This window comes from Miscanthus floridulus, chromosome 8 (assembly GCF_019320115.1).
Source record: "Miscanthus floridulus cultivar M001 chromosome 8, ASM1932011v1, whole genome shotgun sequence".
Classification (NCBI taxonomy): domain Eukaryota; kingdom Viridiplantae; phylum Streptophyta; class Magnoliopsida; order Poales; family Poaceae; genus Miscanthus; species Miscanthus floridulus.
This window is the reverse complement of record NC_089587.1, coordinates 58,794,925-58,809,758: the sequence shown is the minus strand read 5'-3', so window position 1 is coordinate 58,809,758 and position 14,834 is coordinate 58,794,925. Positions and strand designations below refer to the sequence as shown.

General features: G+C 42.1%; 1 protein-coding gene across 1 annotated transcript; it reads left to right on the top strand.

Annotated features, from left to right (window-relative positions):
- Positions 1–464: 464 nt before the first annotated feature.
- Positions 465–2,656, top strand: LOC136472216 (acyl-CoA-binding domain-containing protein 1). The gene is made up of 4 exons (XM_066469948.1): positions 465–547; positions 1,190–1,307; positions 2,179–2,241; positions 2,389–2,656. The coding sequence occupies exons 1-4, from the start codon at positions 536–538 to the stop codon at positions 2,463–2,465; spliced, it is 270 nt and encodes an 89-aa protein (XP_066326045.1). The 5' UTR covers positions 465–535; the 3' UTR covers positions 2,466–2,656.
- The last annotated feature ends 12,178 nt before the right edge of the window (positions 2,657–14,834 follow it).

Sequence of the window (14,834 nt, the reverse complement as noted above, 5' to 3'; positions counted from 1 at the left end):
TTGTGAGAGAAAAACACTGTTCGGAATGAAAAAAACAAGCTGAAAAGTACAGATTATGAGAGAAGCGAACAGGGCCATGGACCTTTTTTGAATGAACAACAAAAATATATCAATATCTTCAAAATGGTCCATCCGGGAAAGAAAGGGGCTTTGTAACATAGGAATTTCATAGAAATTATACAGGATTTTTTTTAAAAAAATCAATTTATTTTTATAAAAAAAAACACAAGAAATAGAGAAAGTTCCATATTCCAAAGGGCCTTAAGTCATCAACACTAACAATTTGGGTTCTTTTCCTAACTTATTATTACTGACATTTTCTTTTAAAATATAGAAATTTATTCCAAGGATCTGTCTGCGAAATTTGCCCAGTACAGGGGCTCCTCCATAATTAAGTTTGGAAACAGGGGGTTTCTCACTACGTAGGAATTTCAGTACTGCGCTATATAAGCAGATCCGATCTAGTCACCAGTCATCGTTAAAACCGAGAAGAAGAGACGAGGCCAAAGAAGAAAACAAATCCTAAAACCAAGCCATGGGTCTGCAGGTACACGGCTCATCACTCTCTAAATCGACATTATCTGTTACTCGCTTGTTAAAGATCAAATCTTTATTCATCTGATGTTCTCCAAGATTTGTTCTTTCTGTCCATTTGGTTCTGAATCTCCAACTCCGTTTAGATTCTTGCACTGTAACCCACAGTAGTGTCGGTACGAGCTTGGTTAGATTGTCCAGAGAAACGATCAAGACTTGGAATCCGGTGCTTCATGGTCTTAATTTCCTTCTAGATTTGTATGCGTAGCCAAGATCTGGTGGATCCAGACTGTTGGCTCTTTGCAGCACTTGGAATTGTAGATGCGGTGCCCTTTATGTTCATTCTTAAGAGGGGATTTCAATGCTTTTGCGCCGCCTTGACTCCTGAGCGGCAGTTACTGCTGTGTTCATCATGCCTTTGGATGTAAGACGGGAAATTCCCTGTTGTTTAAGTATTTTTGCGATGTCTCGGTTTTCTATATAATTCTATAAAGAAATAGAATAGCAAAGCGCGTGGTTCAAAGACTGGATTTCTTAAAACGATTTACATGAAAGATTTACCTTGTGAAATAATTTTGCAATCGTGGATGAGACAATTTGAGGAGTATTTCTATTGCAGAAGGAACATGACCTATGAGCTGTATCTCTACTGCAGGAGGAATTTGAGGAGTATGCTGAGAAGGCAAAGACCTTGCCTGAGAACACGAGCAATGAGAACAAGCTGATCCTCTACGGACTCTACAAGCAAGCCACTGTTGGAAACGTGAATACCGGTTAGTATGTAATCACACAGCTACTTTTGTTATCTTTTTTCCAGTTCCCTTTGTAAGTTTGCAGTGTGGATGAAGCTCTTGGTTTGCAGAAACCCAATTTATATGTCATGGTTCAATACTATTCCTAGCATGGATAGTGTTTAACTTTGTGTCATAATAGGAATTCCCTAAAAGTTCGACGATTTGCTTCCCTATATAAATTAAAATAAACAGCAAGCCCTGTCAGTTTACTTTCAAAGTTTAACAATTTAGAAATCCAAACAGTGGTGAATATGTATCGTGAATTTGTGATACTTTACATGATAAGAATATAAAATAAGGGGGAAATCCTAAGAATATAAAATATGGGCAAAATCTTAGTAAGCAAACAAAACAGTATTATCTTTTTATTTCTTTCCAAGTTTGGACAACAAATTTTGACCATGGTTCTGGGATTTGTTTATGTAGTACGGAGTACATAGCATCAGAAGTTTAGCAATAATGGAGCAGGGATGTATTAGATGTTGATCAACCTCTTGGGGTTCAACCAATACTGAAACGTAGTTGTCTATGCTCCGTGCTGCAACATCTATTTACTGATGAAATTTGCTGCACCTAGATGCAGATGAATGATAAATTCAAGTTCATAGGGCCAGGCGGAGTAACTGAACATGCCTATCTCACTTGTAACTAAGTCATAATTATGCTCTGCTTGCGCCGTACTAAATGAACCTCTAGTCTGTTTGACATCAGAATCTAGCCAGTTGCCATTAACTCATGGGATCCTGATAGTGTCTCTTGAAACTTATCTGTGTATTTTTTGTGTTTACAATAGTATTTTTTTTTCAACGCAACTGTGCTTACATGTTTATTCGTTAATAAACTTTTGAAGATCGGCCTGGCATATTCTACCAGAAGGACAGGGCCAAGTGGGATGCATGGAAGGCTGTTGAAGGTTCATATACTTATCTGATCGTTGTATTTTGGGCAGCTTATATATTTTTGTTGTTTACCACAATACTAGTGTTCTACTTGGATACATCTATTCTAGTAGTATCACAAGATATTATAGTAGTTGCTAAAACTTTTGAGATCTTGGCAGGCAAATCGAAAGAAGAAGCAATGAGTGACTACATCACCAAGGTGAAGCAGCTCCAGGAGGAGGCTGCCACTTCTTAAAGTCTCTTAATAGTTGCCAAATAGCTATTGTCAGCTGAGCTTTGTGCCATTTGTTCATGAGAAATAGATCATTTGATCCACTGGGGATCTGTGAACTATGTACCATCTATCTATCTGTGAAGACTTTATAGTCTTCTAAATTATGATATACTCCGAATGTCTGTGTGATACCAAGGCTGTGTTTCGTTTAACTTCTAGAAAGTGCTTTTGCTGTCAAAAAGCAGAAAGTCAACCAAGTGGGTAGAACCCGAGGCTGATTTTTCAGAAGCTGATGCTTCCCCGTAGTACAATTTTCGCACACCCTGGATCCTGCTTTTGGCTTTCAACTTTCAGTTTTCCAAATGGATGAAAATAGAGAGATGTTTTATAGCTGTTTTAAGCAAGATAAAGAGATGGGTAATGTAACATTCCAGATGTTAAAAAGCAATTAAAACTTGATCATGTGCATCATGAAGCAAAATCACCAAGCATTGAGTCATAAATGCAATTTATGTTTCAAGTATAACATTCATATGATCTGTTGCATAAGTGATGTTTCATTCATGCAACTCATGTTTCATTTATAGCATTCATATGTTCATATGTTGTATATGTCATGTTTTACATGTTGCTTGAAATGATGCCAATAAAAGTGATTAAGAAACTTTCTTAATTTAAATATGTGAATTTGCTTAAACAAGTAAAATTTTGTTAAAATAAAAGTTGTAGTACAAAGTGTGCTTTATAATGTGGAATCAAAGATTGATAATATTTCTAAGTCAAATATGTTCAAATTTGAGCTCCAAGATTGAATTCACTAATTATTTCTCACACTTAGCCTTGGTGCCAAGTCCCTGAAATGCAGTTAGTGAGTTCAAACTTTGGGGAATTATTACATGAATTTTCATAAGTAAAATTTGGTCAAACTTTGTTCCATTGCTTGATGCTATGTTTGAGCTATGTTACCATGTAATTGGTTGATATGTTGGATAACTGTTTGTTCACTATTTAATTGTCCAAAGTTGTTAATCAAAAACTGTTTCAAAACCTGAAACTGGATTCAGTTTGTCAGTTTCACTGAACCCTAGTTTGATATTCAAAATCACTAAATGTATTCATCTTTTGATGTTGGCCCTTTAAGCAAAGATGGAGATCATAGATCAATGAACAACTTTGCTTACTGGCGCTCATCAAGTTGTTTTACAATAACACGAGAACGAGAGGGAGGAAAAGGGTCTGTCAGTCGTGAACAGTAGGTCGGCAAGCAGCTGCCACGCAGCAGTCTGCTCACCGCCGACGCCACCGCCCTCGATCACTGCCTATGCACGCACGGACACGCAGCTGCTCGCGGTGTCGAGTTCAAGCAGCTGCTGTCGCGCGCGGACGCCTTGCCTTCGCCCTTTTAGCCCGAGCCGCCGACCGCCTCTCCTCCTTTCCATCTCTGTCTCGCCGCCAGCACCGCTCGCCTAGCCGGGCCAAATTGGCCGCCACCGTTGCACCCCAGCTCAATTGCCCGTGCCCACATCTCCTTGTCCTTGAGCATCCACTCGACCCGCTCGCGCCACCTATCTCCACCGCAATCGCCCCTGGCGCCAGTTCCCGCCGCGGCGACCTAGACATGGCCGCCGAGCTCGACCTCACCATAGCCAACCATCGTCGGCTGCCCTCTCGGCCTTCTATCTTGTGTTTTGTACTCATATGGGCACCCCAAAGCTCGTAGGCTTATCCGTTTTACTGTTACCGTACAGGTCACATCGGAACGAGCGTTCGCCGCCGAGTTCACGCCGCCGCGCTCGTCCTCACCGCCGGCGTGATCATCCGCGCTGCCTCCGACTCAACCGGATAGCGAAGCTGACTTGGGGTGAGCTCCTGGTGCAAACCGCGCCGCACGTTTTATATCTACCACGCCGGAGTAGCCGGAACGTCGCCGCACCGGCAAGCTCTGCTCCGCCATCCGCCATAGCCGCGGTCGCGCACGAACCGAGCTCGAGTTCTTTCAACCGATAGCGTAGTTTTGTTCGCTTGTTCAAGGGGAAACTGTTGGTACCGTTTCCGTTGCCGGAGTCCTTGCCGTCGGCAAGTTCCGCCGCAACGGAGCGCCGCCGTCCGCCATGGCCGCGGTCGTGCCCGCTCCGGTACCCTAGATGCTGAGCTGACACTCGAGGGGTGTGCGGGAGTGGGAGAGGAACTCGCTGGGGTAAGCTCCGTCGCCGGAGACTTCGCCAGCGACGAGCACCCGCCGGTCAAAGGCATCTGCACCGCGGTCAAGCGCAGGCGCGACCCGGGCCCCGCTGTCAGTGGCGGTGGATCGAGGAGGAGGGAGTGGGAAAAGTTTAGGCGCAGAAAAAAATGATTTTATATTTTTTCAGAAATGATTAAAAGTGTTCAATCTTGTTTATTTCATAACTAATTATAGAAGCTTGATAAAATTGTGAACCTTTTTGTGTAGCCTTGTTATGTTGTTCTCTATCTAGAAAAAATACGAACTGGTCATTTTCATTAGTTTTGGTATGCTTAAAAATTACTTTTTTAAATTAATAAAATGGATTTTTCATGATTTTTATAGGGTAAAATAATTATGCTTTAATCATGACATTTTTTGTGTATGCTTTACATGCTTAGACCTGTCTTCATAAAAATTATGGAACTGTTTTGATAATTTTAAATTGTCCATTCAATTACATCCTTTTAATTATTAATTAATAAATACATAAATAATTAGGATAAATCATAAAATGACTTTGGTGTATTTTGGAGTTGATTATAGACTTTGGAACACCAAACCCCTGTTGTTCCTTGGCAACTTAATTCCTTTCTTGATATGCTTATTATCAACTTGTTATTTAATAAATAAATAGCTCAATTAAATTCTTAACTAGTAGATGCATGTTTATAAGCCTTGATTGCTCCTTGTATGCCATAGTTGAGTAGGAGGTTAAGCTTTGTAGATGTTTTTCATGTTAATCTTGTTGGTCCATGTTAAATGATAAACAACTAATTAACTTGATAGTTAATTAACTACAATGTTTTTATAATAAACAAACCCTAGTTCCTTGGTGAAAGAAAGTTGTACTCAACTTTCTTAACTTTGTTCAACTTCTGTCATGCACTTGAATGTCTCTCATCATGCATCATGGCATGTAGTCCATCATGTTAAGCAAAGCATCATTTATTACATGTAGTGCATACGAGAGTGAGAAGGCTCATGTTTATCAAGTTTCGGAGAAGGTTCATCCACCAGTGGTGCCATGTGTGACTAACTGGATCTTTCCTTGGGATCTAACCTTCTCTGCAACGCAGGCAAGCCTCGGTGCATACCACCCTTCTATAACACTTGCAAATCTTTATTACACTTTAAGTCTTGTGAGATGTGCATTAAGTAATTTAGAGTGAGTCAAATACCGTTGTTGCATGATTACCTTGATATACAGATATCCTTAGTTATACCCTGCTAGTATGAATAGATTGATACCTCTTAATCTCTTATACTTAGTAATGCTTAGACTTCGATAGAACTCGAATGATGGTTTCATCGTTCAAGAGAAAACAGGTTTACCTTGCTCTTCTCAACTCTGGTTATGGGTTGTGAATACCATGGTTAAGATAATGTTAAAGACTGAGTGGGTGGCTTGCATCGAGAATGGAGTCTCCCTATAGTGCTTTCGTCTGTGTTAATTAAGGACCGTTCGTTGTAGGCCTGTTGTGATCGAGACCTTGTAGTAGTGGCCACATACTCCGGTAAGCCTAATACCTCGGCTATTCCATTATGTGAAAGGCCAACCGTGCACTGGGAGTGGAGAGATGGTGAGAGTAGTGTGTACACATCCTGTGAATCCATCATCGAATGGCACAGGGTGTACTCTTGGGTAGCGCGGGACCCGTTCATGTTTTGGAGGATCCAAGTGAGGGTTGATATATGTAGGTCTACGACCTGCATATGTCGTGTGGTAAGAAAATCTCAGCTAGGCCAAATCGATTCGAATTGTCATGCTCCTCGGTTATGGAGACTCGATCCTTCGACCACTCATCATAGTTAATCAATGAAACATGGTTACTGATGGATATGAGATGATATAGGTTGAGAAGAGATGTGATGATTAATGAAGTGCTTGAGCTAGAATAGGTGCTAATTGGATATTGATACACCTAATACAAAGCTAAAATATTGAAAGTAAGGATCCATTTGTAGTAAGCTTTTCTATAAAAAATATTCTTGTTTCTACCTTGTCTTTAAGCCCGCATAACCTTAGAGTCTTTTCTTTTAGTCGGGTAAGACTTGTTGAGTACTCTCAAGTACTCAGAGTTTATTAACCCTTGTTGCAGGATCTGACTTGTGCTGCTAGCGGAGGTCATGCTAGTGGACTCGACATGATCTTATCGTCTCTCCTACCTTAGATGCTTCACCTAAGTTGCTTCTGAATTTCTACTCATCTTTTGGAACTTAAGTTAAGTTTGACTTGAATATGTTTTGTAAACTAATGTTATAATTCTTCCACACTCTGATGTAAGTTATCTTTGTACTAAATGTTGTAATATTGTGGCAACTCTACGTTGATCATGTATGAGTTGTAAAATATGGATGATTCGGGGTTCCCCGAGGACACCCGACAGACTACCTGAGTTATCTAGCTCTTATGTGCAGCAGTCAGAGGTCTTAAGGACAATGACAGGTGCATGCGAGCCATATAATTAGGGTGGTTCTGCCGCATGTAAGTTCACATAGCTCACAGTAGCAACTTGCTTTTCCAACCAGACTCTGAGTTGCACGTAACACTGGTTTGCAAATCAGTCTGTATCTGAGATAAATCAGTCGGTATGTATAAGTTTGAAGTTAAAATTACAACAGCAAAACTAATTATACATTAGGCAAATAGACTGTAATGATCACTCCCTCCCATCATATGGCATGTTAGACTGTCTCCAACAGCTCATGCAAAGATCGACGCATACCTAAAATCGGTCATGCACAGTGTTTTAGCTGGCTCCAACAGAAGACGCAATCGGAGCATGCATTTTTGGGACGAGGTCGACCAGGAGGCATATTTGCGTCGTCCTTCTTCAAGATGCAAAGTCTTCTGCGGCAGCCACCGCCTTCGTCCTCTCCCCACAGCTCCTCGCCCTCGCCAAGCTCAACTCCGGAGTCGGCGTGGGGGGCGCCACCGCCTTCGGCACAGACAGTGGTGGAGCCCGCGCCGCCGCCGTGGTGGTGGAGACCACGCCCCGCCGTGGGAGCCCCGCGTAGCGCAGGAGATCCGCACCGCCCGCCCAGCCACACCAGCCCCCGCGCTGGATCCACCGTGGGATGTGACAGAACAGCCCAATTTATACAAGATCAAGTACGGTTGTCCCCGCTAACACGTTGACACACCCATACTTTCACTCATATAAACCCGGTAGTCCGCCGAGTGTCCCGAAAGACCTCGGTAAATCAACATCACAACCAAGATCGCGTGATTAAGCAAATACACATCACATACATAGGGTTGCAGCAGGAAATAATATTACAAATGGGTTCACAAATAAAAGTACCAGTTTGGGTTTCAAAACCGCTTAGTGAAAACAACATAGCTTTCAAATGATTACATTAATATAAGTTCCAAATATATTGCTAGCATAAGTGACATCATCCGACAAAAGCATATAGATGAGAAGTAAGTATAGAATCACCGAGCCCACCGGTGGTTAGCCACCATCTTCAATAGGTCGAGAACATCACCTGCAACAAGGTGGGATAAACCCTGAGTACTCGAATGTACTCAGCCAGACTTACCCGTCTTAAACCAAAATAAAGCGACACCAAGGATTATGCATGGCTTTCTTTAGTGGGCTAGCTGACTTGTTTGCGAAAAGCATAAGCTATCATGAAGAAACCATTTTAAGTACTTTGCATCATCTTTATTATGACCTATCCATCTAGGTAAGCACCTGTACTATAGCAATCACTTGATTAACCAATAACATATCAGTTACCAATTTAGATTTAGCATATCCCATACCATCCAGATAACCATCATTGTTCCATAATAATTACTACGATATCGTAACTCGAGTCAAGTGCTCACTATCCAGGAGCGATGGCGATTCGAATCGATTCCTAACCAGCTGGTGATTTATTCCTTACACAAACCTCACTCACCCGCTAAAGTGAGATATTGATCACCGAGTCAACTATCCAGGAATCTCGAGTTTGCCAGGAACCACATGTACCCGGGGGCCGACCGACTGCACTTTGGTCTTATCATCTCGCCCCCGTGTCCTACCACACCTGCTCCTGGCACTAGTGCGCTGCGGGCAATCTACTCGGCCCGAATAATCTCCCAGCTTCGCGGTCGGAAGGTACTTTATCCGGCCAGCTAAATGTAAGGCATGCGTTCAACATGACTCGAGGCCCAACAACGGACGGTCCTTAATCGACACAGACGTAAACTAACAGCACCCCAGAACCCTGTCTGGTTGCCTCCAACTTTTCCGTCCGGTCTCCAATTATCCATCACACATGGTTAATTCCAGGATATCATTCTTTTCATAGCTAAATTCTTCCAGTAACCACCTATAAATGTAGGTGACCGGATATCACCGATCGCTACCGGTCTAAGCAAGGCTAAGCAGTTATTCGATCCCGACCTAATAGGGTAATAAGGTAATAAGGTAAGCAAGGATAATACTAAATGCATCAATGGTTTCAATCAACTCCTACAACTTAATGCAACAATATATAACTCATATATAGAAAGAATTGCTTTTATAAAGTAGGAGACTTAGAATGCTCCGGGGCTTGCCTGGGATCCGATCACAAGTCAGTTCAGTTAGCTTGCACCATCCTGGTGACGTCTCAGGTCCTAGCATTCGCTTAGTCCTTCCATCTTCGGGATAGATCCATTAAACACTTGTCTTCGGGTTTGGCTCCAACATCTCATCCTTCACGTGGTTCATCTAGCGTACCTAAATGAGATGCAAGATGCATGTGTATGAATATGAAGAATGGTAATACAAGAGGCACCACATAAACATTCAAGACAAACACAAGATTATGCAAGACATAGACACCAATAGCTATTTAACTAACCTCACACAACTAACTATAGAGAGCAAGCTATTCACATCAAACCAAACATCGAGATAGCAAGTACAACAAGCATTGCATATTAGTTTACTTACGTTCTATTCAAATTACTTTAACTTGCCAGGTTTAGACAACCTAATATACAATTGCTCATCTTCAGTTAAGGCTTGGCACCTGCAACTAACAAGTTATCTTAATTAGCCTAGCATCTAAATCATCACATCAACTCATATCAAGCAAACAAGTTATTCACGGCAATCACAGAGTCAAGGCTGCAAACAGCAGCAGCTAATTTTACTCATAACAGGAGTTGTACTAATCCAAAAGACATGCAACAAGACAATCTAGAAAGCTTATGAAATTTTCTACAATTCATCTTTAATCATATTAGCATGATTCTCAAGTTAACTAAGTCAAATATATCCATTTACAGAAACTGGTCCACAATTGACAGAAAGCAGCCATTTCTGAAACCCAACTTTAAACAGCTGTAACTCTTAAACTACTTGGCCAAATGACACCAAATTTTAATAGAAGCTAGATACATGAATTATCTACAACTTTTGTATAAACAAGTTTCACAACAAAGCATATTATCATGAAGAACTTTGCTAAGTTCCCAGATCTGTCCATAAACCACATCGGCAAGAAAATAATTATTAACTTATGTTGCAAATACATAATTGGGCAAAACCAACTTTACCAACATTTCACACATGACTAAAGAACACCAGAAAACCTAGTGTCCATGACCAAATAAATTCTTTTAATGCATTTCTTAATTTATTTTAGATAACAAGGTGACTTAATGAACATATACCAAAAGTGCACAATAACTTCTACAAAAATTACAGTGGCTCACATATACTCTCAATAGTCTAATGTACAAATTTTACTCCATTTGAATATGTATAGCAACCTCTATGAAAAGAACAAGTTGCTAAAGCAAGAATTCATGTGAGAGCGAGATAAACCAATAACTCACTCATACTTCACCCAATACTCATGAAATTTTTACCACATATCAACTATCACATGAGTAGCATGCCACAAAAATTTCACTTCATTTGGAGCCCTAGATCTACAGTTATGAAAAATAACAAATTCAACTAGCATTACAACCTTACTGCACAAATCTATTTTTACCGCAAAATATTTAGACTAAAACATGCCATATTATAGATCCACTGCATAGACAATTTCACAAGGATTCCAAAAAGTCCTCATTTACTATTTTACGAATTTTCTACGATTTACTATGAATTTCCAAAGTTCCTGCAAAATAATTACAAACCAGTCCTTATGACACTATTCATATGAGTCAGTGGTTATGCACTTAGGCCCTCCCCATTCTTCTAATTGTTGCACGCAGCCCCTCACACGAATCAGAGCAGGGGAGGTCGTCGGAGCTTGCTGTTGCGGCCGGAGGCTGCTCGTCGGCGGCGGTGGAGTGGCGTGGAATGGCCAGGGGAGTCGTGCGCACCCACCGAGCTACACATCCCGGCCGGAGACGGTCCAAGGCGGCCCGGCCACGCGCTGAGGCGGCGCTGCTCATGGCTGCTCCGTCGGCGGAGCCAGCCGGCGGCAGACAAGACTGGGAAAGGGTGCGGTAAGGTTCAGGAAGGGTCAAGGAAGGTTCGGTGGTGGCGGCGGGCTATGCGCTGAGCTGTAGTGAAGGAACGAGCGGTGGCCACGGAGCTTCCACGGCGGCCATGGCAGCAGCTCCGAGCGAGAGGGAGAGGCAGCGCGAGAGAGTGCCAGAGGGAGTGAGGGCGAGTGGGAGAGAAGCTCGGCGAGTGCTCTGGTGCTCCACTACGTCGAGCAAGGCACAGGGGTGCGTGGCAGCAGGGCAAGCAATGGTGGGGCGCGAACTGCTGCATGGCGACCACGTTGGCGTTCCGTCGAACAGGTGGCAGGCGCCGGAGTGGGCGAGGTGGACGCCGGATTGGGCCAGATCTGGGCCGATTTAGACCTCGGGCCCAAAACAAAGTTTGAAGCCCACGAGCTGCTCTACATTTTTCATTTAGAGACCAAGGTCATTAGAGCTCTTCAACAGCGGGTAATTAAGCCACAAACTGTCAGTGTCAGCGCCTTGATAACGGTCACGGAAATTCACTTTCGGAAGTCAAAACTCGGTCAAACTCAGTGCAACTTTTTGCATGCTCTTCTCCATAATATAACCTTCAACTTTTATTTTTGGACCAACTCAAGTTGCTTAACGAATTTCGGAGAACGCGGAATGCCAACGTCGTTGCTTAGCGAAACTCCAGACTTAGAATATTTCTAAGTGCTGAAAACAACAGCAAATTCGATCTTGTGACCTTGATTTGACTTACTTCCAAGCTGATCTAGCTCTTAGTCCAAAAACAAAGTTTGTTCTACATGATATGGACTACAACTTTCATTTAAGGTCCAACCTCAAAACTGGTATAGAACCTGCTGTTCTACTTTGACCAAAGTAGGATCACGATGAAGCTTAAATTATCCTTTTTGATCCATTGGAGCATTTTCTTGGCATTTGCCCAACATGAACCTTTCATGACTTTTGTTGTAGAGTTCATCTAGAGTCATTTTGGCAAGGTTGCAAGGTTTGGTTGACATCTCATGTTCTCATTCACTTAATAGTGCAATTCAAGCACTTAGTAAAATCATTCCAACAAGGATATAACTTATCATTTCATGTGACTTTTTGATTCCAAACTTCATGAAACTTTTCGAGTGTCCAATATAGATGGGTATTGATGTGAGACATATGAAGATATCCCAATCACACCACCCAAGCATATATCTTGAAAAGGGGTCTATAGGCGAGCAAAGGTGCAATATCCAAGTTTAGGTTGGGGCTCGTTTCTATAGGTTTGACCTTGACATCTTCATCATCACTTAATATACCATGTTTTAGCTCAAACCCATTGCTTAACTGGTGGCAAACACCTAGGGTGTTACAGCCCTCCCCCCTTAAAAGAATCGCGTCCCGAGATTCAGGACGAAAGACTTTAATGGAAGAGAGACATGCTACCAGTTTCCAATATCAGCCAGAGCTTTAGGCTACATAGCTTCAAGCATAAGAGAGGCTAATTTGGTCAAGACACTTTTTGATACTTGTCCTTCGTAGTAAGTTTTGTCTGAAGAATTTCCTTCATTGGCCTTCATGAAGTATTGTTACTTTGGGAGGAATCCAAGATAGCAATGTCCTACGTACTTCGTCCTTGATGTATGAAGAGCGATACAAACATAGACTAAATACTTGTAGCATCTACTTCCCTAGTGGATATAGCACAGACCTTATGGACTTTGCACTAGACCACAGTCGGTTTGATGGATATTCCTTGCAACGGTGCTATATTTGCTCCTAAGGTTTGAAAAGCAGTTCTCTATTAAAGTGGCTTGAGCACAACTTTTCGTAAAGGATGTGATCATAAATGGGTAAACGTCCCTTGAGGGTATGAGAAGCTGGTTAACCAATATCCAAACTAGTTGTAGCGGTGCAATCACTCAAATGTCAACTGATGGAAAGCTACATAATGTTCCATGTGCGCAGTGCTCTTTCCTTGATAACAATATTGTATGGTCTGAGTCTGCTGAGTGAGTGGTAAACGTAGTAGCTAACTCTGTCGGCTCAACGTTCTCGATGATCATTCCTTAGGGAGCCTTTGGATCCAAGTTGCAACAGTGATTCTGGGTGGAATATGATGCAACCTCTTGGGTAAAAACACATATAAGGTACCAAAGGCATGTCAGCATTAGAGAACCATTGACGCAGAAGGATGTTAGCGAGGCTTAGAGGACAACACAAGTTGCAAGTAATCACAAAACTAGGGACTAGTTCACTACCAAGCAGGTTGAGTACAATTTGCCTTCGTGGTGCAGTTGCACAGCAAGTTGGGTTGACTTGCATCGTAGCAAAACCAGCTTTCTTACTACATTTGTCGTCGAGGCTTCCATTCTAAGGCCAATCAATATCTTAAAAACCATAATCCGAAAATCTACGGTTTGACACCTTTCCCATTGCTTTCGAATTGCAAGGGCACAAGTTGACTTGTAGGACATCTTGACTGCTCAACTATTATCGATACGAGAGGACAAAGGTACGGCACAAACATGGGTGCAAGGAGTCTTCTCTAGGGCATGGAGGGTTGTCTAACAGCGATACACCTACAAGTTGTAATTTCTTGGCATGAATTACAAACACAACCGTTTAATGCAAATGATGATCGCAGTCACAGCGAAATTGCAGATTCTGTACCCTTTTGTTTTCTATTCATATCTCACAAACTACTGCTCCAATATGCACAAAATTTGGTGGGCCTTGTAGATCCATGGGTCTTCTAACTACTCACCAAAAATCAACTCAAACGGACACCGTTTGACCATCCAAACAATTCATCTACCAAAACTGTTGTGTTCTGAAATGGCAGCAAACCGAGCCGACAAGATATCTCTCGAATCCGATGTTTTACTCAACCAATACTCAAACAAACTTGAGGCATCGACCTGTCCTAAGTGAGGAATGAGGTCACCAAAATTTGAGGCCATTCCAACCACGTTTGAGTCACTAATTGCTGGCTCGAAGATAACCAATTTTTGTGTCACAAAAGCTGGACAGATTTCTTGTTCTTCCTTTTCTTCGCTCCACACGTTGAGGTGTGTGTTTTGCACTCTCTAACTTTTCTCGTAGCAGCAGTAGTCTTTCTCTAGCTGAGGATGGAGGCTAGAGTTTTCCTTACATGCTTCTCTGGTAACACTTCAACCATCGTTCTAGACACCAACTTGACTATGCACAAGCATTGGACTTGTGGGCTGTTTTTGCAGGGCACAAAACATTATTCCACATGTAGGGCATTTCTACATTGACAAGGAACCATTCCTATATATCCTTCAGCACTTCATCCAATAGAGTCCGGACACATGTGTTAGTGGCACCTTGGGGCACAAAGATGCTGACTAAAAACTAGGGACGTGCTTTCGCTAGCTCCTACCTAGCCGATACCACGTCTTGTACTATATACGTGATTGTCCAAGATGGAATTGACTTGATAGCACATTTGGAGAAGAAGTAGCACTTGCATTGTGGGGCCAGGTTTGCTGTTTCCTTGATCAACATTGTTCTGTGAGATCTGGCCTTCATAGTTACCAAATAGTCGTTACCTAACTGAAGACTAACTTTCCTACTGGTAACAAATCAGTTGTCCCTCAACACTTAAAAAGGTTCCAAATCTTCACTCTTGATAATAAAAATTTTGGTCGAAGCCTACAGATGGTCGCCATTGAAGTCAGCAGAAAGGGGTCACACCAAAGAAGGTCGGTTCGTCTACGTCATCCTTATG